Source organism: Aotus nancymaae, unplaced genomic scaffold (genome assembly GCF_030222135.1).
Source record: "Aotus nancymaae isolate 86718 unplaced genomic scaffold, 86718_ANA_hifiasm-v0.15.2.pri h1tg000059l, whole genome shotgun sequence".
Taxonomy (NCBI): Eukaryota; Metazoa; Chordata; class Mammalia; order Primates; family Aotidae; genus Aotus; species Aotus nancymaae.
In genome coordinates, this window is record NW_026988473.1 from 41,624,331 (window position 1) to 41,648,350 (window position 24,020).

Below are 24,020 nucleotides of genomic sequence, written 5' to 3' on the forward strand. Positions count from 1 at the left end.
GAGATGCCTGAGAAGAGGAGTCCTTAGAAATGTATATGAGGCAGGCTGGGCACAGTGGCTCACATCTGTAATCTCAGCACTTTGGGAGGCGGAGGCAGATGGACCACTTGAGGCCAGGAGTTCAAAAGCAGTCTGGCCAACATGGCAAAACCCCGTCTCTACTAAAAATACAAAAATGTGGTGTATGCTGCAATCCCAGCCACTCGGGGCTAAGGCATGAGAATCGCTTGAATCTGGGAGGTGGAGTTGTAGTGAGCCGAGATTGTGCCACTGCACTCTGTCCTGGGTGACAGAACAAGACTGTTTAAGTATGAGGCAAATGAGCACAGCCAGAGGACATAGGTACTTAACTCACTGGAATGGGTTGAGTCTAAATCATGTAAAAAAATAGAAGATGCTAGTATCCTAGATTCAGAAATTACTAAAGTTTTGCTTACAGATTTTGAATTTATTTTCTTTCCATTAAAAAAAGGGTAATACATTCATTGCAAAGAGCTACTTACAAATAGTTAAGCAAACATCCCAAATAACAAAATGTTTTCTATGTAAACAAAAGATCTACTTTGCTGGAAAAGATACACTTCTCTTGAATATTGGAACTGTATAAGTCATCCTCAGAATGGGTACAGTTCCATACTGTTTTTAAAGTATTTACTCCTGTTAAGTCTCTCTCAGGCTCCTATCTTTTCAGTAGTCATGAAAAAGAAAAAGAATTATTAGGCAACTTCCTGGGTTTTCTTTTTTCTTCACTTGTTTTTAATATGGAGTCTTGCTCTGTCACCCAGGCTGGAGTGCAGTGGTGTGATCTTGGCTCACTGCAACCTCTGCCTCCCTGGTTCAAGCAATTCTCCCGCCTCAGCTTCCTGAGTAGCTGAGAGTACAGGTGCCTGCTACCATGCCCGGCTAATTTTTTTTGTAGTTTTACTAGAGATGGGATTTTACCATATTGGCTAGACTGGTCTAGAACTCCTGGCCTCAAGTGATCCGCCCACCTTAGCCTCCCAAAGTGCTGGAATTACAGGTGTGAGCCACCACGCCCGGCCTAACTTACTGGGTTTTCAGGTGAGGGAGATATTTAAACAGCAAGATCTTAAGATATCCCAGAGTCTCTTGTTTGGCTTTTTTCCTTGGCACATGAAAATGCGAAGGGAGAAGCCCTAGATCTTAATCTTGATTCTGCAGCCCAGGGCTGTGTGTGTTGGTAAAATAGATATGACCCTCAACTTCATTTTTGCCATTTTGTAAGATGAGGCTAATACTCAGCTTCAGAAGATTACTTTAAGGATTAAGATAATTATACTTTAGTATCTAACCCCAATATTAAAAATGAGTTTCTGTCCCCACATGGTATAAGCTTCGGGTTCTTTTTTTTTCTTTTGAGACTGAGTCTCATTCTGTCAGCAGGCTGGGGTGCAGTGGCCTAATCTCAGCTCACTGCAACCTGCCTCAGCCTTCCGAGTAGCTGGGACTACGTGCCACCACACCATGCCCTGGCTAATTTCTTGTATTTTTAGTAGAGGTGGGGATCACCTGACCCTAAATGGTCCACCTGCCTTGGCTTCCCAAAGTGCTGGGATTACGGGCGAGAGCGCCACTGTGCCCAGCCGAACTAGGTATCTTAATGCCAGTCTTAGAGACCGTGTAGCAAAAGGACCCACCTGTATCCCATCTACTCAACTGTCTCTGTTACAAGCTAACAGAATACTAAGTCTTCATTCATCTTAAAAAGTGTGATAACTTCTTAACATAAAATATGACAAAATAATGTGCAATTACTTTATTTGAAACCAACAACAGGAACTATACAGCTGGTCAGGTGAGCTTCAGAGCTGCATTACTTCACCAGGATCATCCTTGCTTACTTCCACTGGGGTCTGTGGGGGAAAAAAAGTGTGTCATGTGGGTCTAGTGGTTGCTAGTGTGGGGCTGAGGTTTTTGGCCTCCAAGCCAAGGACAGCAGGGGAGGCCACCTCCAATTCTGTCTCACCTCTGAGAGGTGCTGATCCTGGCTGCAAGGGGACATCAGCATTGGGGAGTGATAAGAGGCAGAGAAAAGACAGAAGTTCGAAGGTCTAACAGAAGGAGAGAGGAAAGAGACATCTGCCACCAGAACCCTTTTACAAATTAGTGGTTATTTGTGGGAAAGCGAAGTTTGGATTTCTGAAGTGGACTGATACCTAGGAAATGGCATCAAAGACTGGGCATAGAAAATGTCCATAAGGACAACAGAGACAAGGTTTCCCAACTTCAGAAAATTTTGACTCTGGGCCTTAAAGATCATGTGAAAGAAAATGGGAACTCTCCCAACTCTGAATGTGAATAATAATACAAGTAGAAGCTACAGTAACTTAAAAAAAATAAAAATATTTGTTTCTAATATTACTAAAGTTGGATTTTCATGCTTAGTTTGTTTCTAGGGGTGGGAATACATTTCAAAGTAGGAATAGAGAACAAGGTTGAAGGTATACTTACCCCTCCTGGGGGATATTTATATCCCCTCCACATGGTTCCTGCAATGAGAAGCATCCATAAAACAACAATCATCGTGAGTCTTCTTTCTTAGCTGGTGGTGTGCCCAAGAAGAAACAAGTACTTCTGGAAAGTGCAGTGTTCTATTCCCTGAGTCTTAGGAATTGGGCTTTCTTAGACACCAGATGGTGGTTGGCCCAGCATGGCAGCTCCTCACTAAGGAGCTTTGTGGCCTAGTCTGAACTGAAGTGGTTCCTCATGGCCATTTAGCAGGGCAGAGCTCAGACACCAATTATGACATCAACTCCTGCGACCTTGGCAACCCAGTCAGCAGGAGCAGCTATGGGATGGTTGGCCAGGATGCCAGGTGCATTGGGCTAAAGAAAATTTATCAAAAGGGCCCTGTGCTCTGGTATATCTGTGATTTGGACCTAGCTGGCATCACACTCATTAACTCATTACCTGCCAAAATGTTTAACTATTGGCTTTGTGCAATCAGATGCTATGCAAAAGTAAAAAAAAGCCTGGATTCATTAAGAGAATTAGCTGGCTAGGTATGCCATGAGCAATTAACTTCATATGCTATTGTTAGGCTGTTCAAAAAAAGAAATCTTGCATTTTATAAAATGGCAGTTAAACTCTCATCATGTAGGGTGAGCCTATTTACAACTTTCCTGAGAAGGAAAGAGCAGGAAAATGGGCTTGTCTGTTTTACTCATTTTGCAGCTGGAGAAACTGAGGCATAGAATAGTTTAAGTGGTCTGGTAAGGACTGCCACCAAGTTCTGACTACTTTGGGCTAATGCATTCACAGAAATCCTGGGGTAGATGGAGATTTAAAAAAAAACCCAACCATCGTGTTCTGCTCTTATACCTGGGGCTGGGGCTGGGGCTGGGGCTGAACACCCCTAAATTCTGGGTAGTTTCCAAAAAAACCTTCTGCTCCTGTAATCAGTATATTATTAAAATTCTCCTGGCCGGGATTGGTGGCTCACACCTGTAATCCCAGCACTTTGGGAGGCCAAGGCAGGTGTATCACAAGGTCAGGAGTTCGAGACCAGCCTGACCAACATGGTGAAACCCCATCTCTACTAAAAATACAAAAAATATTAGCCGAGCATGGTGGCACACACCTGTAATGCCAGCTACTCAGGAGGCTGAGGCAGGAGAATCACTTGAACCCTGGAGGTGGAGGTTACATAGCCAAGATCATGCCACTACACTCCAGCCTGGGCAACGGACCAAGACTCTGTCTCAAAAAAACAAAACAAAACAAAAATAAAAACCTCTCTGAGTTAAGTTTCTTGAACAACAGGAACAGCTCTAAGAAACAGGTCTGAATGAAATGGGGTGAAATGTAAGAAACCCAGGAGATGGTCTGCTAAAAGGGGTAATGCCATTGGTGTTTCCTTTAGGCAGGCTGGTCCAGTGGAATGAGTATGAGAGGCTATTAAGTCCAGAGACCAGAAGGTGGGATGTGAAGGTGTGCTTGCATCCCACCTTCACCAGCGAGCTAACTTGTGTGGCCTTGGGTAAATAGTGGAGGTCACTGTCCCCAGTAAATCTTTGTTGACTGGCTCATTATTTGTTTGTTGTTAAGTTCGTGTTTTACTAAATGCTAATTTTTGAGCTTTGCATTAAATGCTTTACATTAATTTTCAAATATAATCTTCACAAAAATAGTGCCAAAGGGACATTAAAAATGCTGGTCCTGGCAAGGCATGGTGGCTCATGCCTGCAATCCCAGCCCTCTGGGAGGCTGAGGTGGGAGGAACACTTGAGTCCTGGAGTTCAAGACTAGCCTGGGCAACATAGACCCTATCTCCACACACACACACACACACACACAATTAGCCAGGCTTGGTGGCATGTGCCTGAGTACCAGCTACTCAGGAAGCTGAGGTGGGAGGACTGCTTGCACCTCACTCCAGCCTGGGAGACAGAGCAAGACCTGTCTCAGAAAAAAAAAAAAAAGAATGCTATTAATAGTATATTATGGTGTTGTGAGGAGAAAAAATAATAGATGGCAACAGTCTTCAAAAACAACACCTATGAGACATGGTTATTAGCAACTTTGGCCTGCTGTCCTCAGCAGTACTCACCAAGTCATTTCCCTTTCCACAGTTCATTATATTTTCCAGAGGAATAGCCACTCTCCACTGATATTTCAGGATACACCAAGTATTCTGGAAAGGGAGGAATCCAGCCCACCAGACCTGACCACCCACTTACTTGCAGCCGATTTTCATCTAAAGCCCACCTCCTCAGCTGTGTCTTGCTCTCCTGAACAGGTCACCTCTCCTTCCACTTCAGAGTTAGAGGCTGAATCAGAAAGAAAATTCAAGGACAGAGATGGCTCTACTCATTGGCCCAGTAGGTAACTGCCTCTGTCTGGTGACTAGAAGCGCTGCTAAAAGGTTCCACCAATCCCTACTGCTCCCCTTCCTACCACCAACCACTGATCCACTTGCCCTGAAATCCACAAGTCAAATATGGTCTCCAGCAGACCCCTTGAAAATTCCACAGTGCCTTGAAACAAGTGCAGCTATATATGCAAGGGAGGGGGAAAAAAGACTTAAAAGGATGTCTCTAGTGGGATGGGAAGTACCTGGGAAACTAACTTTGTTCCCATCATATTCTGACTTCCAGTTAGCAATGAGACCTCAACTATCTTTCCCATTTGGTCAGAAAACCAAGAAAGGAAGATGAGCCAGCAGCAGGACTGACCACTAGGGATTTATAGGCCGAGCCGTTACCATTAACTCTGGAAACGTGCCCATGTAACATGCAAGTCCAACAAAAAGCATCCAGCCAAGCACAGTCATGATCAAAAGGAAAACAATTTCTAAGATACAATTGCACAGTGAAAGACTATTCACCAAGATCTTGGCAAAGGAGTGTGTTCATGAAACCTTCAGTTGGTAGAGGTCTCGCATGTCTGTTCGAGTCCTTGGCTCCAAAGGATCCACAACTCCCTAGTGGAGAAGCTGAAGTCTAGTAGGGCATTGTGACATCACTGGTCATATGGACCAGACTCAAAACACACCAGAGACACTGCCTCCAGACCAGTAGCTGAGCAGCAACACTATGAAGTATCATTGTTAACCCCATTTCACTAATGAGAAAACTGAGGCTTACACCAGAGCCTAAGTGATGCACACTATGGCACAGAGCTGATGCTCCAGATCAGGGCAAGACGTAGGACTCAGCCACCTGTTGGGCAGCTGGGCTCTTTACACTAGAGGCAGAGATTTGGAAAAGTGTTTTGCTGCTAGGTCTATGACATGTGAATGAAGCAAAACTGAATTATAGACAAATGAGACAGATGTCTCTATTTCTGTCCCTGCAAAACCTCCCCTCCCCATCTCAAAGGCATCCTCAGCACGATGGTATACCCACATCTTCAACACCTTGGGTTAGGTCCTTCCATTGGTTCTCTTTTCTTGGCCATCATGAAGCCACATGTACCCCTGTCCTTTCCTCAAAAAAGTCCTCTAGCTGATACTGTGGCTCCTTCCTGGTCTTATTTCTTTTTTTTTTTTTTTTTTTTTTTTTTTTTTTTGATCTGTGGTTTTCTTTTTAATTATCTTATGATCACACATCATTTTTAAATTTGTGTATATCTCCTCTACTTTAATCCTTTTAAGTTGGCAAAAGCACCATTCCCAATCACAAATACACAGCAGTTGTACAGTTTTGTTTCTGAATGGCTGTTTAAAGACAATCCTAAATTATAACTTAGTTTGACTTAGATTGTAAAGAATGCAAGAGTGAAGTTTAATTGGCTACTATTTTAAAAGCACGTGACCTTATAGATCATCTATAAAATGCGTGAAGTGTTAATTTTTGATATTACACATAAACCACACAAAATGCCTTTCAATAAGTAAAAGGAACCATTTTAAATACAGGGAATTTTAATTAGATTGGCATAGTTAAGGCCAAAAATATAGCCATTGTTACCCATTTATCTTCAACCCTTGCCTTTAAGAGGCAAATGAACACAAAACACAGGTGAATCTTGCTTGGTTCTGAGACAGTGAAGGAATTTCCCCCATATTTAAATATATTCACATAACCAGTTATATAAATCTAAATATAAAACCAATCTCCAGTAAGTTTGAAGATGGCACTCACCATCTTTGTGAAAAGTTTAACATTACTAACGAAGTCTAATCATATCTTTAGAAGGGGTAAACAGTGATAGAATTTACTAAATTGGAATTATTATTAAAATCCAAAAACTGAACATATTCATTTAACCACAAGCCAGTCTTAGTTTTAAATCAGGACTGCCCAACAAAATATTCTGTCAGTCATTCATGATGTAAAGTCTGGTGTATGAGATCTATTAAAGTATGGTACACATAAAAAAGTCATGAGACATTTGTTTCATAATAAATAAGGCAGTGGCCAATTATTACTCATTAGTAGCTTTTTTGAGATAAGCTATTAAGTCTTCCCTTTCTCCCTTCTTCTTAATGCCGACAAAGATCATTTTTGTTCCAGGGATATACTTCTTGGGATTCTCCAAATATTCCATCAGTGTATCCTCTCCCCAGATGATGCCTTTGTTCTTATTGGCTTCAGTGTAAGTGAATCCAGAGGCCTGACCTGTCTTCCGCCCAAAGAGACCATGGAGATTAGGCCCAGTCTTGTGCTTGCCTCCCTTTTCCACGGTGTGACATTGGGAACATTTCTGAATAAAAATCCTCTTGCCTTTCTCAACATCACCCATATTTAATTCTTTTTCGTCGTTAGCGCAACAAAGGTTACCGCTCAGAAGCCGGACGTCCCACTCTCTTCCTGGTCTTATTTCTTAATTTCCTTTTATGACCAAACTTCCTAAATAAGTGGTCCACATTCAAAGCTTCTTCCAGTCTACACCCCTCTTCCATGTATTACATTCTGACTCCTAGCCCGCCCCACTATTAGACGCTCTCTCAGAGGTAACCAGAGATCTTTTTTGCTTTTCTGTTATAACATCATGGACATTTAATGTATTTTTCATCTCTAGAATTTTTTTTTTTTTTGAGGTGGAGTCTTGCTCTGTTAGTTCAAGTGATTCTCCTGCCTCAGCCTCCCTAATAGCTGGAATTACAGGTGCCCACCACCACACCTGGCTAATTTTTGTATTTTTAGTAGAGTTGGGGTTTCACTGTGTTGGCCAGGCTGGTCTCGAACTCCTGGCTTCAGGTGATGCACCAGCCTCAGCCTCCTAAAGTGCTGGGATTACAGGTGTGAGCCACCACGCCTGGCCTGTTATACTTCCTGTTTCTTTAAATGTCTTACAACTTTTGATTAGATGTTGAACATGGTAAATTTTACAGTGTTGAGTGCTGGATTTTGTTGTATTCGACAGTGTTAAATTTTATTCTAAGGTAGACTTAAGTTACTTGAGATCAGTTTGATTCTTCTGAGGCTTGTTTTAAGCTTTTTTTTTTTTTTTTTTTTTTTTTTGAGACGGAGTTTCGCTCTTGTTACCCAGGCTGGAGTGCAATGGCGCGATCTCGGCTCACCACAACCTCCGCCTCCTGGGTTCAGGCAATTCTCCTGCCTCAGCCTCCTGAGTAGCTGGGATTACAGGCACGCACCACCGTGCCCAGCTAATTTTTTGTATTTTTAGTAGAGACGGGGTTTCACCATGTTGACCAGGATGGTCTCGATCTCTTGACCTTGTGGTCCACCCGCCTCGACCTCCCAAAGTGCTGGGATTACAGGCGTGAGCCACCGCGCCCGGCTTTGTTTTAAACTTTATGATAGGCCAGGAACAGCCTTTACTCTAGGGTTAATATCCCCACTGCTAAGCTATGACTACTTTCTCTGAGCACCTTCTCTGAGGCCAATTGTATTAGATCTTTTTTTTTTTTTTTTTTTGAGATGGAGTTTTGCTCTGTTGCCCAGGCTGGAGTGCAATGGTGTAATCTCGGCTCACCACAACCTCCGCCTCCGGTGTTCAAGTGATTCTCCTTGCCTCAGCCTCCTGAGTAGCTGAGATTACAGGCATGTGCCACTACGCCTGGCTAATTTTGTATTTTTAGTAGAGACAGGGTTTCTCTATGTTGGTCAGGATGGTCTCGGACCCCCAACCTCAGGTGTTCTGCCTGCCTTGGCCTCCCAAAGTATTGGGATTACAGGCATAAGCCACTGCGCCTAGCCTAGATCTTTCAAATCTGTGGAATGTTCCACAATTCCCTGCCCTTCAGGAACTCCAAGCAGTGTTCGGCCTACTGCTTTTGGGTGGATCTTTTCCAGGCCTCATGGAGTATTTTGTTTTTTTTCTTTTGAGAGAGTCTCGCTCTGTTGCCCAGGCTGGAGTGCAGTGGCACAATCTCGGCTCACTGCAACCTCTGCCTCGCAGGTTCAAGGGATTCTCCTGCCTCAGCCCCCGAGTAGCTGGGATTACAGGCATGAGTCACAATGCCCAGTCAATTTTTGTATTTTTAGTAGAAACAGGGTTTCGCCATATTGGCCAGGCTGGTCTCAAACTCCTGACCTCAGGTAATCCACCTGCCTCAGCCTCCCAAAGTGCTGGGATTACAGGCATGAGCCATCACACCTGGAAGAGTTTTATCCCATATATGTGCAGATAGAACTCAGTCAAAGACTCATAAGGGCCCCTGTAGAAACCTACAGAGCTTTCTCCATGGAGCTTCCTCTTCTTAGTACTCCATCCTGCAAATTCTTGATGCTGGCCTCTGCTGTACTTTGCTATCTTTCTCTTCAACTCTGAAACTCTGTTGGGTAATCCCTCTCTTTGTGACAGTCTGGAAACTACCTCCTGGCTGGAGCAATTCTAGGACTCACCTTCATTGGTTTCCTTTCTCTCAAAGTACATAGTTTTGTTCTGTCTCTTGTATAAGATCTGAAAACAATTATTTCATGTTTTGTGCAATTTTCTATTTATGAAGAGAAGTAATTTCTGTAGCAGTTGATCCTTGATAGGCAGAAGTGACTGTTCTTTTTGGAGACAGTCTCACTCTGTTGTCAAGGCTGGAGTGCCCTGGTACAGTCACAGATCACTGCAGCCTTGAACTCCTGGGCTCAAGCGATCCTTCCACCTCAGCCTCCCAAGTAGCTGGGTCTACAGGTGTGTACCACCATGCCTGGCTAATTTTTCTTTTTCTTTTGTAAAGGCAGGGTCTTGCTATGTTGACCAGGCAGGTCTCAAACTCCTGGGCTCAAATGAGCCTTTTGTCTCAGCCTCCTAAAATGCTGAGATTACAGGCATGAGCCACTATGCCTAGTCTAAGTTATTCTTTTTAATTTTTGCATAATATTCTAGTTTATTTCATCTTGATCCCAATGATACAGTAGGTCAGGTCCAGTCAGGAGACAGAAAACACAGTAATTTGAAAATTTTAATAAAGAGAATTATCAACTAGGAGCAAGTGATTGACTATAGAAGGGGTAGGAAGTGTTATATATAATAATCTATAATAGACTATTATACATATAATAGTCATATAATAGTCTAGGAATGCCACTGCGCCCGGTCTTCCTCGACTATTAATCACAAAGTGTCATCACAATTTCACACACAGTGAGAGGCAGTATAATACATAGATTAGGAAGACAGTCTTTGACATCATCTTCTGCAGTAATTTAACCTTAGTCTTTGATTTCCCTATGTGTAAAAGGGAGACAATTATACGCATATCCTCTATTTCACATTTACACTCTTTTGAAATAAGTTTGTTAAAATCGGTATGTATGTTTAATTTTGTAGTCTTCTTCTCCCCCCAAAAACTATCACTAATACACCTCTTATTCAACAGAATCTCAGAAACAAGGAAATAGGTAATATAATACTAAACCTCAGTTTTCTTATCAGTAAAATTGAGGTAATAATTTCATCTAGGTTATAGGGTCTTATGAAGATCAACAGAGATAAAGCACATAAAACTCTTAGCAATGTACCTTCCACAAAGGAAATGCTGCGCGTGCGCGCGCACACACACACACACTCACTCACATTCTTTCTGGCATAAAGTGTGCATAGTGACTAGACCAGAAGAGAACTGATGGTTTGGTTGGAAGTCCTCTTCCATAAAAAGCTCTTTTTTATGTTCTTTTTTTTGAGACAGAATCTCTCTCCGTCAACTTTGCTGGAGTGCAGTGGCACAATCTTGGCTCACTGCAACCTCTGCCCCCCCCAGGTTCAAGCAATTCTCCTGCCTCAGACTCCTGAGTAGTTGGGATTATAGGTGTGCACCACCATGCCCGGCTAATTTTTTTTTTTTTTGAGACAGAGTCTCGCTCTGTCACTAGGCACCAGGTTGGAGTGCAGTGGCACAATCTCAGCTCACTGCAACATCTGCCTCCCAGGTTCAAGCAATTCTGCTGCGTTAGCCTCCCGAGTAGCTGGGACTACAGGCATGTGCCACCATGCCCAGCTAATTGTTATATTTTATTAGAGACAGGGTTTCACTATGTTGGCCAGGATGGTCTCGATCTCTTGACCTTGTGATCCACCCACCTCGACCTCCCAAAGTGCTGGGATTATAGGCGTGAGCCACCGCGCCCGGCCTAATTTTTGTATTTTTAGTAGAGATGGAGTTTCATCCTGTGGGTCAGGCTGGTTTGGAACTCCTGACTTTGTGATCCGCGCGCCTCAGCCTCCTAAAGTGCTTGGATTATGGGCGTGAGCCACCCCGCCTGGCCAAAGGGCTCTTTCATAAAAGATGGAAGAGGCCAGGGGCGGTGGCTCACACCTGTAATCTCAGCACTTTGGGAGGTCAAGGCAGGTGGACCACCTGAGGTTGGGAGTTTGAGACTAGCCTGACCAACGCAGAGAAACCCCATCTCTACTAAAAATACAAAATTAACCAGCTGTGGTGGTGTGTGCCTGTAATCCCAGCTACTTGAGAGGCTAAAGCAGGAGAATCACTTCAACCCAGGAGGCAGAGGTTGTGGTGAGCTGAGATCGCACCATTGCACTCCAGCCAGGGCAACAAGAGTGAAACTCTGTCTCAAAAAAAAAAAAAAAACGCAGAATCTTGCCCTGGTCTTGCTGCTGAATTGGTATCTTTTCCTTATACAATGGATTTCTGGCAGGATCTATTAGAACTTGGAGCCCCTGGCAGTTCTGTTTCAAGGTTGGTTAGATCTGGCTGAGATACACTTAACAGGCTTTCTATCCTTTAACTTTCTCTGTAATCTTCCTCCTACCTTGTCTTCTGACTTCTACTCTTGCCCCAAACTACTGCCTCTTCACAATACCACAGAGTTATTAATACTTTTTTAAAGCTCAGTCAGATCATGTCACTCTTCTGTTCAAAACCTCCCAGTGGCTTTCTCTTTCTCTCAGATTTAAAGCCTGAGAAAGGAAGAGGCAGGCCCTGACATCTGAAAGATGGTCTGACACAGCTAGACTTCAGGGTTGTGAGAAGCTGGCCTGGTGCTCACAGCTTGGCCCAGTTATTCTAATGTGGGACATAATCTCACAGAACACCAATATCAGACAAGGTCAGAGTATAAAAAAGTGAGACACAACAAGGCCATTTCATAATTTTGTCTAAGCAGAGACAAGAGAGCAAAGTCACTGTGCAAGCCATGGAAAACCAAACGTCCTCTGCTATTACGAGTGACTGCTGCTTCTTTACCAAGTATAGCTTTATCCTCACTTTCATCTGTCCATCTTACAGACAATATTTATTCAGGTACCTAGTTACAGAAATGTCCCTGCTTTCTGATATCACCCAATCCAGGGTGAAGCCTGACTTTCCTGGCCCTCCCACAAATTGCCCAAATCCTTTAATAGGTTCTGTCACTCTCGCCAAGCTGTCCCACTGGTTCTCCACAGCACCTGCTTCCTCACTGCAAGAACTATTAATAATGAACTATTAAGAACTATTAAATAAGTTTAAGTACAGGTGTGTGTAAGACCGGTTGCCTCGCTGGGAGCCGAATGGACACGCCCTTCTCTCTCCGCGCCTGAAAACTACGTTACCATTCTGAGCGCATTACTCAGTATTTGCCCTCTCTACACGGGCTCCCCGTACCCGTTTCCGCATTCCAATCTCAGCCCTGCACCCGCCAAAATTTTGAAAAAGCCCGCCAAAGACCTGCCCTATGGCAAGCTTGCCCCGTAAGTCCTCGACCAGCCCCTCGTCCGTGCCCAGTCCCTTCATATCCGATGAAATTACCTCCTCTTTGTTTCCCTGCAGTCGATCAGCTACCTCCACTCCCTATAAAACCCCACGTCCCAAGAAGAGAATCGCGACTTCTTTGGCCCCTTTCCAGGACCATAGAACCTCGCCCGGGAGCTGAATAAATTGGCTTTTAATTTCCTTACTCCGGTCTCTGTTTCCTCTTTTAACTCATGAGAAATCTTACAGTGTGTTTAAGTACAGGTGTGTTCCTGATGGTCTCTGGCTGGAGGGCACTGATAGGCCAGAGTCCTTACAATTGTCTACAAAGCCCCACAGTTGTTCCTGGACTTTCATCATGTATCAGAATCATCTGGAAGACTTGTTAAAATGGATTGCTGGTCCCCAACCCCAGAGTTTGTGATTGAATAAATCTGGGGTGAGATCTTAAGGTCTTAGAATCTTCATTTCTTTCTTTTTTTTTTTTTTTTTTGAGACAGAGTTTCGCTTTTGTTGCCCAGGCTGGAGTGCAATGGCACAATCTCGGCTCACTGCAACCTCCACTTCCTGGGTTCAAGTGATTCTCCTGCCTCAGCCTACTGAGTAGCTGGATTACAGGCATACACCACAACACCCGGCTAATTTTGTATTTTTAGTAGAGACAGGGTTTCTCCATGTTGGTCAAGATGGTCTCGAACTCCCAACCTCAGGTGATCCACCCGCCTCAGCCTCCCACAGTGCTGAGATTACAGGCGTGAGCCACCACGCCAGGCCAGAATCTTCATTTCTAACAAGTTTCAGATGAGGCTGAGTCTGGGGATCACACTAGAAGACTCACTTCCCTAAACCATTTGTTCCTCTCTTATTTCCTTGACTTAGCCTCCTTGTCTCTACTCCCATCTTATTTCATTCTACTCCAGCCGCACTGGCCTCCTTGGGCACATGCCTGTCTTAGGCCTTTGCTTTGTCTGCACTCCGATTCAGAACACTTACTCCCTCACCCCTCAGTGGGACCTACGCAAACTCCTTACACTTTTAAGAATTTATTCTCGGCCGGGCGCGGTGGCTCATGCCTGTAATCCCAGCACTTTGGGAGGCCGAGGCGGGTGGATCACGAGGTCAAGAGATCAAGACCATCCTGGTCAACATGGTGAAACCCTGTCTCTACTAAAAATACAAAAAATTAGCTGGGCATGGTGGCACGTGCCTGTAATCCCAGCTACTCAGGAGGCTGAGGCAGGAGAATTGCCTGAACCCAGGAGGCGGAGGTTGTGGTGAGCCAAGATCGCGCCATTGCACTCCAGCCTGGGTAACGAGCAAAACTCCATCTTAAAAAAAAAAAAAAAAAGAATTTATTCTCCACAACACGTAATGAACCTTCTGGCATGCTGAATAATTTACTTATTATATTTATTGTTTTGCTTTCCCTCTGCTAATAAAGGAATGACAGCCTTAAGACAGCAGCTATCTTTGTCTATTTTGTTTGCTGCTGCTGTATCCTGAGACTTTGTAAAATAGCTAGCAAGTAGTAGATGCTCAACAAAAGCTTTTTGAATGTTCCCTCCAGCTTTTCAGTTTCTTCTACAGAGTCACGGCAGCCCCTCCCTTCAGATATTCCTGTAAATACAATCTCCCTTCTACATGCTCAACCACTTGACAATTAAAATATCCAGCTCCTGAGACTTTTCGCTTCAGTGGCTCAAGCCAGGGATACAAGGCAGGTAAGTCAGTTAGGGGTCAAAGAGACCAACCAACGCCAGAAAATTACTGTACCCTGTATCTCTTCTTTGCCCACCTTCTCCAGATGACCTTATCCACCCATCTCCCTCCTCTCTTGTTTTCCAATTCTTTTGTTCACCTGGCTTTTTCTTGTTTTCCTTTCTACTCCCTGAAATTTTGCTTCTGAAGTTCCATTGCCGCTTCCTTCCTAAATTCAAACGCAATTTTCGGTCTTGCTCTTTCCTGATACTCTGCGGAATTTAACACATCTGTCTGGAAACTCTTCAAGAACACCGTGCGTTGCTTCCACCTCCTTTAGTGATTCTACTTCGGTCCTTCCTAGTCTTCTCTTCATAAATGTCCCCAAGTTTCCTTCCAGGAAGATGGGTCATGGTTTCCTTAGCGCCAACGCGTTTCCGTCCGTGCCCTCGTCACTTGCCCACTCCGGGGTCACGAAGGAGGGGCCGCCGGACTCCCGGCGCAGCACTGCCTGAGCCCTGGGCTTTGAATGTGGGTGGAATTTCCAGTCTGGGAAGGGGCGGGGCCTTGGACCGCCGGGAAGTTTGTTCCTCGGCGGCTTCCGTCCTGCAGCAAATCCGGAAGAAGGTTCAGGGGCTGGGGTCGTGGGATCTGGCTCTGGACCGTGCTGGAGATGGAGTTCGACTGCGAGGGCCTGAGACGGCTGCTTGGCAAGGTGCGGGCAGTCCGCTGGGCCAGGTCTGGGTCCTCGGGGTCTTGGGGGGTGTCTCCGCCTTTGGCCAGTTTGCCTCCGTTTTGCGTTTCGCGGCTTGTAGTGAGGCTTGGAGCGGGGATGGCTGGTGTGAAACGGGCTATAGGCAGAGGCGCCAGGGAGGGTTGAAGCTGCTTGGATTCCAACTTCTCCCGCAACTCGGGGGTTTCCCAACCTCCACCTGGTGCGAGTCCTCCTTATACCCCCAGCTTCACTGATCTCAAGCAGCACCCAGCACACGCCTGTAACCACGCCTTTCTCTCTGCTGAAATGGCCTTTTTTCTTTTTTCTTGAATTGCAAAGCTCATCCTTTTTAAGACCCAACTCAGTCACTCCCTGGAAGATTGAATCAACCTTCTGCTTTCAAAGATATCGATTATCACATTGTGGGGTAATTATGTATTTACAAACCTTACTCTTGCTTTGAGCCCCTTTGACTGCAGAGACTGTGCTTTTGTATTCCTTTCATCTAGCCACTATGCTAGACAACAACATAGGTACTCAATAACTGCAGTGAATGAAAGACCTGAGTGTATTTAGGGATGAAGACAGCTTGAAGGCCCTGGAGAGATCTTATAGTTGAGGAGTAGGCGGGCCGACCTAGAAATCTGACCTATATTTCCACGGCCTGACTAGCCTGAGTCTCCGGTGTACAATCTGAGGAAATCCCCACCAATTTTCTAGTTAAGAAAACTAGTTTTCACCAGTTTCCTAGTTAAGTAATTTATTTATTTATTTATTTTAACAGAGTCTTGCTCTGTCGCCCAGGCTGGGGTGCTGTGGTGAGATCTCAGCTCACTGCACCTCTGCCTCCCAGGTTCAAGCGATTCTCGTGCCTCAGCCTCCCAAGTAGCTGGGATTACAGGCGCACGCCACCATGCCTGGCTAATTTTTGTATTTTAGTAGAGGTGGGGTCTCACTGTGTTGGCCAGGCTGGGCTGGAACTCCTGACCTCAAGTGATCCACCCTCCTCAGTCTCCCAGAATAGTAATTCTTGATGCTTCGTAAGATTTCCTCGTGCGGAAACCATAGTTTATGCCATTTTTGTTGTACTTGCTTCTTTCCTTGTTAGGGCAGTTAGCATAGTCTTGGGAGGTTTTGAAGCCCCAAGATTGAAATTGTTTATGTAAGTGACTTGATTGAATTTATCTACTGCTACAGGTGCAGATCTTGTAGGAAGAGAAGTATCATCATGCTTAGGATATCTACCCTTTCTGTGGCCTCTTCAGAGGACATGAAATTAAAAGAACCATTCAAGTTTTAATGTGTAGAGGATGATGGATTGCTCGATGGGAAGAATTGTTCAAGTTGTTTTTTTTTTTTTTTTTTACAGCCCCTCCCTTCCCTGAATTGTTCAAGTTAAGACTCAAGCATACAGCCTATTTCTGGTGGAACTGGAAAGAAAGAAAAGACAAGACAAGTTTTCTCAAGGGTGAGAGTAGAATAGAAGAGGATTTTTTTTTTCCATCAGTGCATAGCATAGCGTCTGGCACATAGGTAGCTTATTAATAAGTACCTGTTGGCTGTATAAATTAAGGAAACTCATCGGAAACAAGTCAGTCCAGCAAATATTTGGGATTCCCTGACCTTTCATTGCAGTAGGCAAATAATACAGTCGTTTAATATCCAGAAATAATTTTAGGGCTGGGCACGGTTACTCATGTATGTAGTACCAGCTACTTGAGAGACTGAGGCAGGAGGATAGCTTGAGCCCAGGAGTTTGAGTATGCAGAGAGCCATGATTGTGCCACTGCGTGCCAGCCTGGGAGACAGAAGGAGAGACCCTGTCTCTAAAAAATAAAAATAAGTTTAAGGCCAGGTGCTACAGCTCACGCCTGTAATTCCAGCACTTTGGGAGGTTGAGGTGGTTGTATAACCTGAGGTCAGGAGTTTGAGATCAGCCTGGCTAACATGGTGAAACCCCATCTCCACTAAAAATGCAAAAAAATTAGCCAGATGTGGTGGCATGTGCCTGTAATCCCAGCTACTCGGGAGGCTGAGGCAGGAGAATCTCTTGATCCTGGGAGGCGGAGGTTGTGGTGAGCTGAGATCACACCACTGCACTCCAGCCTGGGCAACAGAGCGAGACTCTGTCTCAAAAAAAACCAAACCAAACCAAAACAAAGTCAATAAATAGAGAATTGGGCAAAAGACATAAATAAGTATTTTTTCGAAACAGGAACAAAATCACTACATTTCAATTGTCAGTAGTCACATGTGGTTTGTGGCTATCATATTGGACAGTGTACTTATAGATTATTTCCATTATGGCAGAAAGCTTAAGCTTTGTCAGACAGTTCTGTATCATAAGTGGGTGGGTCAATTCACCAGTACTTACCATTCTTCAAAAAGTGTGTGCTTTCTTTCTTTTTTTTTTTTTTAAGAGACAGAGTCTTGCTCTGTCTCCCAGGCTGGAGTGCAGTGGTACCATCATAACTTAGCGTAGTCTCAAACTCATGGGCTCAAGTGATCCTCCTGCCTCAGCCTCTGGAGTAGCTAGCACCACAGACAATATCACCACATCTGACCTATTTTTATTTTTGTAGAGACAAAGTCTTGCCCAGGCTGGTCTCAAACTCCTGGCCTCAAGTGATCCTCCGTCCTCGACTGTCCAGAGGGCTGGGATTACAGATATGAGCCACCATGCCCAGCCACATATGTATAGTCCTTCATTTGTATTAAGTGTTACATTTAGAGAAATTACCTAGTTCCCTAATTCCTGTTTTCTGCTCCTCAAGCTGAGTTACTTTGGAGAGGCAACTTAACCTGGATTTGCGCACTCATAAAATGGCAATACTGGACTTGATCTATAAGATTCCTTCCTGCTAAAAATTTATTTTAATAAATGATACCAGGCCAGGTGCAGTGGCTCATGCCTATAATCCCAGCACTTTGGGAGACCCAGGTGGGCAGATCACCTGAACCCGGGAGTTTGAGACCAGCCTGACCAACATAGAGAACCTGTCTCTAAAAAATACAAAATTAGCCAGGTGTCATTGCAGGCTCCTCTAATCCCTGTCACTCGGGAGGCTGAGGCAGGAGAATCGCTTGAACCTGGGAGATGGAGGTTGTGGTGAGCCGAGATTGTGCCATTGCACTCCAGCCTGGGCAACAAGAGCAAAAATCAGTCTCACAAAAAAAATTACACTGAGAAGATACACTGTTTAATATGTAGTGAAAATAAGTCTGGGTGTGGTGGCTCATACCTGTAATCCTAGCACTTTGGGAGGGTGGAGCAGGCAGATCCCTTGAGCATAGGAGTTCAAGACCAGCCTCGGCAGCATGGTGAAACCTCATCTTTACAAAAAGTACTAAAAATTATCCGGGCATGGTGGTGCACACCTGATTGTGCTACTGCACTCCAGCCTGGGTGACAGAGCGAGACCCTGTCTCAAAAAAAAAAAAAAAAAGTTAATATTTTCTTTTTTTTTTTGAGACAGAGCCTTGCTCTGTCACCCAGGCTGAGTGCAGTGGTGCAATCTCGGCTTGCTGCAACCTCCGCCTCCCAGGTTCAAGTGATTCTCCTGCCTCAGCCTCCCAAGGAGCTGGGACTACAGGCACATGCCACCACGCCTGACTAATTTTTTATGTTTTAGTAGAGATGGGGTTTCACCGTGTTAGTCAGGATGGTCTCAATCTCTTAACCTCATGATCTGCCTGCCTCGGCTTCCCAAAGTGCTGGGATTACAGGTGTGAGCCACCATGCCCAGCCTCAAAAGTTAATATTTTCTTTGAGACAGATGAAGTCCTTTTTGGCAAAGGGGGTGTCAAAACAGCAAATATTTAATAGTGACATTTGGGTTTTTAAATCCCGAGAAGAGTGCTTTTGCTGCCTTTCACAAACTTGTATAGGAGTTTTGCAATTAAATCAATTCTAGTGTAGCCTTATATAGCTATTAATAATCATGTTCTCCAGTAATTTTTTTTTTTTTTTTTTTTTGAGACGGAGTTTCGCTCTTGTTACCCAGACTGGAGTGCAATAGTGCAATCTCAGCTCACCACAACCTCCGTCTCCTGGGTTCAGGCAATTTTCCTGCCTCAGCCTCCTGAGTAGCTGGGATTGCAGGCACGCGCCACCATGCCCAGCTAATTTTTTGTATTTTTAGTAGAGATGGAGTTTCACCATGTTGACCAGGATGGTCTCGGTCTCTTGACTTCATGATCCACCTGCCTCAGCCTCCCAAAGTGCTGGGATTACAGGCGTGAGCCACCGCACCCGGCCCTAATTTTTTCTTTTTTTTGAGACAGAGTTTCTCTCTTGTTACCCAGTCTGTAGTGCAATGGCGCCATCTTGGCTCACAGCAACCTCCGCCTCCCAGGTTCAAGTGATTCTCCTGCCTCAGCCTCCCAAGTAGCTAGGATTATAGGCACATGCCACCATGCCTGGCTAATTTTATATTTTTAGTAGAGATGGGGTTTCTCCATGTTAGTCAGACTGGTCTTGAACTCCCAACCTCAGGTGATCTGCCTGCCTTGGCCTCCCAAAGTGCTGGGATCACAGGCATGGGCCACTGCGCCCAGCGTTCTACAATGATTTTAAGGATGTAGAAAATAGTGGAAAATGAAACAAATTATATCTGTTGATAATATATATATATTCCAGGTGACAACAGTGCAGCCATTTGTACATTTGTTTAGTGTTTGGAGTTGGAGTGACTTCATCCAGTTTTGTTTACACTGAATCGGGGCACTGAATCTAGGACTCACTTTGCCCAACAGACTAAACAAGTCTGTTTTAGTTAATACTGATCATTTGTTAGTTTTGATGCTCAGTGCTGTGGATCATAATTACTTTCTATGTCTACCCTACTCATATAAAGCTGTCTGTTTGCTAACTCCCATCTAAAAAACATAATTCTATCAAAGACACACCCTGACTAAGTACTATGAAGAGATAGAACAATGAGTAAAAGACAATTCCTGCCTTCAGGTTGTTCCTGCCCTCAAGTTGTTTGTAGTCAGACTTCTCTTCTAGCAAATTCTTCTCCATCCTAGAATGACCTTTCTTTCCCCTAATTTTCTTTTTTCTTTTCTTTTCTTTTTTTGAGACAGAGTCTCACTCTGTCGCTGGAGTGCAGATGTACAATCTTGGCTCACTGCAACATCCAGGGTTCAAGTGATTCTTCTGCCTCAGCTTCCAGAGTAGCTGGGATTACAGGTGCATGCCACCACACCTAATTTTTGTATTTTCAGTTGAGATGGGATTTCACCATGTTGGTCTCAAACTCCTGACCTCAAGTGATTTGCCTGTCTTGGCCTCCCAAAGTGCTGGGATTACAGTTGTGAGCTACCACTCCTGGCTTAATCCCTAAATGTCTATACCATTCTAGACTCTAGGCTGAAATGTAGATTGAGCTTCTCCAGAGGCCTTTCGGTAACTTAGATGTTCTTTGTGTCAATTTGTAGTTTGCTGCCTGTACTTACTGTTGTATACATATTTTGTTTATAATCTCCCTTTTACATATGTTAATTGTAAGAGTTTCATATATACCTGTTGAAGTTGGTAGCCAGTAGAGCTATATCTTTTTTGCAGGTGAAAAACTTAAGGTTCTGAGAGAGGAAACAGGATCCATTAGCAGTCCTTTTCCATTTTCTCCCAAACTCCCACAATCCTAGGTATCCACTAGTCTACTTTGTGTTTCTGTGTATTTGTCAGTTCTGAATATTGCATATGCATGCAGTTATAAAATATGTGGCCTTTGTGTCTCATTTCTTTTATTAAAAAAAAATTTTTTTCTAGGAAGCACAGCCTCTGGCCAAGACCAGAGACAGGCATTTCCTTTGTCTAATTTCTTACATAGTGTTTTTAAGGTTCATCCATGTTGTAGCATGTATTAGCACTTCATTCCTTTTTGTGTTTGAATATTTCATTTTATGGATGTGTTGCATTTTATTTATCCATTCATTAGTTAATGGACATTTGGATTGTTTTCACTTTTTGGCTATTATTAATAATGCTGCTATGAACAATTGTGTACAAGTTTTTGTGTAGATACCTGTTTTCATTTTTCTTGGGTGTATACCTAGAAATGGAATTGCTCAGTCATGTGGTAACGCTGACTCTGTGTTTAATCTTTTGAAGAACTACCAGGGTGTTTCCCAAAGCAGCTGCATCATTTTACCACTGGCAGTGGTGTATGTGTGAGAGTTCTGATTTCTTTACGTCCTCTCCAACGCTTGTTATTTTCTCCTTTTGATTATAGCCTGTCTTTTGATTATAGTATGAATCCATCAGCTGTTTTGTTCTTTTTCCTGATTGTTTTGGTTATTCTGGGTCCCTTGAATTTCCATCTGAATTTTAGAATCTGCAAATTTTTGCACGCGCACACACACACACACGCACACACCAGCTGGGATTTTGATAGGGATTGTGTTGAATCTGTTGAGGAATGTTGCCATCTTAACAATACTGTCTTCAAATCCATAAACAAGGGATGCTTTCCATTTACTTTGGTCCATTTTATTTTTTTCAACAATGTTATGCAGTTTTCAGAGTCTAAGTTTGGTACCTTGTTAAATTTATTCCTGATCAGCACGGGAGTTTTGACCTGCTCCGTTTCCGACCTGGACCGGTTCACCCCTCCTTAGGCAACCTGGTGGTCCCCCGCTCCCGGGAGTTCACCATATTGATGCCGAACTTAGTGCGGACACCCAATCGGCATAGTGCACTACAGCCCAGAACTCCTGGACTCAAAGAGATCCTCCAGCCTCAGCCTCCCGAAGAGCTGGGACTACAGGCACGCGCCACTGCGCCCGGCTAAATTTATTCCTAAATATTTTATTCTTTTTGATACCATTGTAAAAGGAATTGTTTTCTCAAATCCATTTTCAGAATGGTAAACTCTTAATATACTTCTGTTCTTTCATTTAAAACTAACCACTAGTCTAGTGTAAGAGGTAAGTATTGTTTCTTTTTGCAGGTGAGAAAATAGGCTTAAAGAATTTAAATGATTTTGTCCACAAGACAACCAAGTTAGTATCTCTGAGAAGACATCTGGATAAATGAAGAGGCAGTTACACACCTGACTGTAAAACCTTGTGTGCTTTTGTTTTCCAATTGAAACCCAGGATGCAGTGCCAGGAAGGTGGGAGGGGAAGTTAAGGTATCTCAAGTGAATGAGTTATGCCAAAAAGACAGTTGGATCTTGAATAGTGGTAAGAGGGGTGATTCTTTCTGCCTCATCTCTTAAGCCTTCTGGAGGTATTTGGAGGCAGTTTGATTTAGACATTCAAGACCCTGGTCCTGGATTTGAGCTCTGGCTTCACTATTTAACTTGCTGACTCAGCAAGTTACTTTGATTCGCTAGCTTTCATTTCTTCTCCTGCTTCTGTAGAGCAATTGTAAAGCCCTCCCTATGTTGTAGGGTTTTTGTTTTTTTAAAAAAATTAAATCAAATACTGTACATGTTTGTAAAGCTCAGAGCCCAGGGCCTAGCACGTGGTAAATTGTCAGTTAAATGTTAACTGCAATTGTTCTTTTGCTCAGAGCTTTATTCTTACTCCATGTTTATTTTTCTCTTTTCAGTACAAGTTCAGGGACCTAACTGTGGAAGAACTAAAGAATGTAAATATGTTTTTCCCGCATTTCAGATATTCCATGGACACCTATGGTAAGAATCATATTTTCTAGTTTAAATGCTGCATTATTGAAACTACTAATTTTTGGCCCTAAAGAGCTGCAAAATTGTAATTTCTCATTTTTATCTTCTGATTTTCAGCTATACTTTGTGACCTGCAATTTCTGAGAAAGCTTAAATTAATACAATATATCTTGTATTAGTTTTCTATTACTGCTGTAACAAACTACCACAAACTTAGTGGCTTTAAAAAACACATTAACTATGTTACAATCCTGTAGGCAAGAAGTCCAACACAAATTTCTGTAGCTTAGAAGCTGAACTGGAGTTTGACTTGGCTAAAATCTAGGTGTCAGCTGCCTTTGTCTCTGGAGGCTCCGAGGGATAATCTGTTTCCTTGAGTTTCAGTTTCTAGAGGTCACCCACATTCCTAGGCTCTTGGTCTCCTTTCTCCATCTTCAAAGCCAGCAGTGTTGGATGTCTCTAGCCATTCTTCTATAGGCAAATTGCCCTCTGATCACAGCTGGGAAAGATTGTCTGCTTTTAAGTACCAATGTGATTAGATTAGATGCATCCCAGTAATACAGGGTAATCTCTTCATCTCAGACTCCTTAATTTTTTTTAAAGGCTAGTCAAGTGATCAGAATCTTTAATTATGTCTCAGAAGTCCCTTTGCCAAGTAAGGTGGCATGTCATGGGTTCCAAGGGTTGGATATGGACATCTTTGGAGGACCTTTATTCTGCCTATCATATATATGGTTGATTCTAAATTATTAACAAAGTTTTAGTTATCCTGTTCAATTAATAGTAAGAATCTGGTTATCTAAGGAAGCTTTTACTTTATTATCTTTCTTTTTTTTTTTTTTTTTTTGAGATGGAGTCTTTCTCTGTCACCCAGGCTAGAGTGCAGTGGCATGATCTCGGCTCACTACTAAAAATACAAAAATTAGCCGAGTGTGGTAGCAGGCGCCTGTAATCTCAGCTGCTTGAGATGCCACTGCAGCCTCTGCCTCCTGGGTTCAGGTGATTCTCCTGCCTCAGCCTCCCGAGTAGCTTAGATTACAGGCGCCTTTCACCACACCTGGCTAATTTTTGTATTTTTAGTAGAGATGGGGTTTCTCCATCTTGGCCAGGCTAATCTTGAACTCCTGACCTTGTGATCTACCTTCCTTGGCCTCCCAAAGTGCTGGGATTACAGGCGTGAGCCACTGCACCTGGCCCATAGTACTTATTAAGAGTTTTCTCATTCTCTCATTTGATCCTTATGAGAACTGTGTAAAGTAGTCGTATTATCTTTATTTTATAGATGATGAAACTGAAGATCAAAGATGATTAAAGTCACCAAAAGTCACATTTGTCTAAGCAGGGAAGGTGGTCCCAGAACTTAGGGTTTCAGTATCAAAGTCCTGTATTCTTTCAGCTACCTCACTGCTTT

General features: G+C 43.5%; 3 protein-coding genes across 13 annotated transcripts in view; 1 reads left to right on the top strand and 2 right to left on the bottom strand.

The window, feature by feature from the left end:
- Window positions 1-1,823: 1,823 nt before the first annotated feature.
- On the bottom strand, window positions 1,824-5,293 carry MISFA (mitochondrial sheath formation associated). The gene is given in 3 exon segments (XM_064365605.1): window positions 1,824-1,874; window positions 4,701-4,790; window positions 5,225-5,293. Coding segments are annotated over 3 exon segments (210 nt in total).
- Window positions 5,294-6,345: 1,052 nt separating this feature from the next.
- On the bottom strand, window positions 6,346-7,266 carry LOC105717753 (cytochrome c). The gene has a single exon (XM_064365542.1). It carries the CDS (start codon window positions 7,204-7,206, stop codon window positions 6,889-6,891), a length of 318 nt encoding a protein of 105 aa, XP_064221612.1. The 5' UTR covers window positions 7,207-7,266; the 3' UTR covers window positions 6,346-6,888.
- Window positions 7,267-14,851: 7,585 nt separating this feature from the next.
- Window positions 14,852-24,020, top strand: part of UEVLD (UEV and lactate/malate dehyrogenase domains) — a 62,322-nt gene continuing 53,153 nt past the window's right edge. For 10 of the 11 annotated variants that reach the window (XM_012456521.3, XM_012456522.3, XM_012456524.3 and 7 more), the window contains exons 1-2: window positions 14,876-14,972; window positions 22,534-22,618. In XM_012456521.3, the coding sequence (XP_012311944.1) occupies window positions 14,931-14,972; window positions 22,534-22,618 (127 nt within the window). In that variant the 5' untranslated portion in view covers window positions 14,876-14,930. Of the gene's footprint in view, window positions 14,973-22,533; window positions 22,619-24,020 lie in introns of all 11 variants that reach the window. The other variant, XM_012456526.3, reaches the window with a different exon arrangement.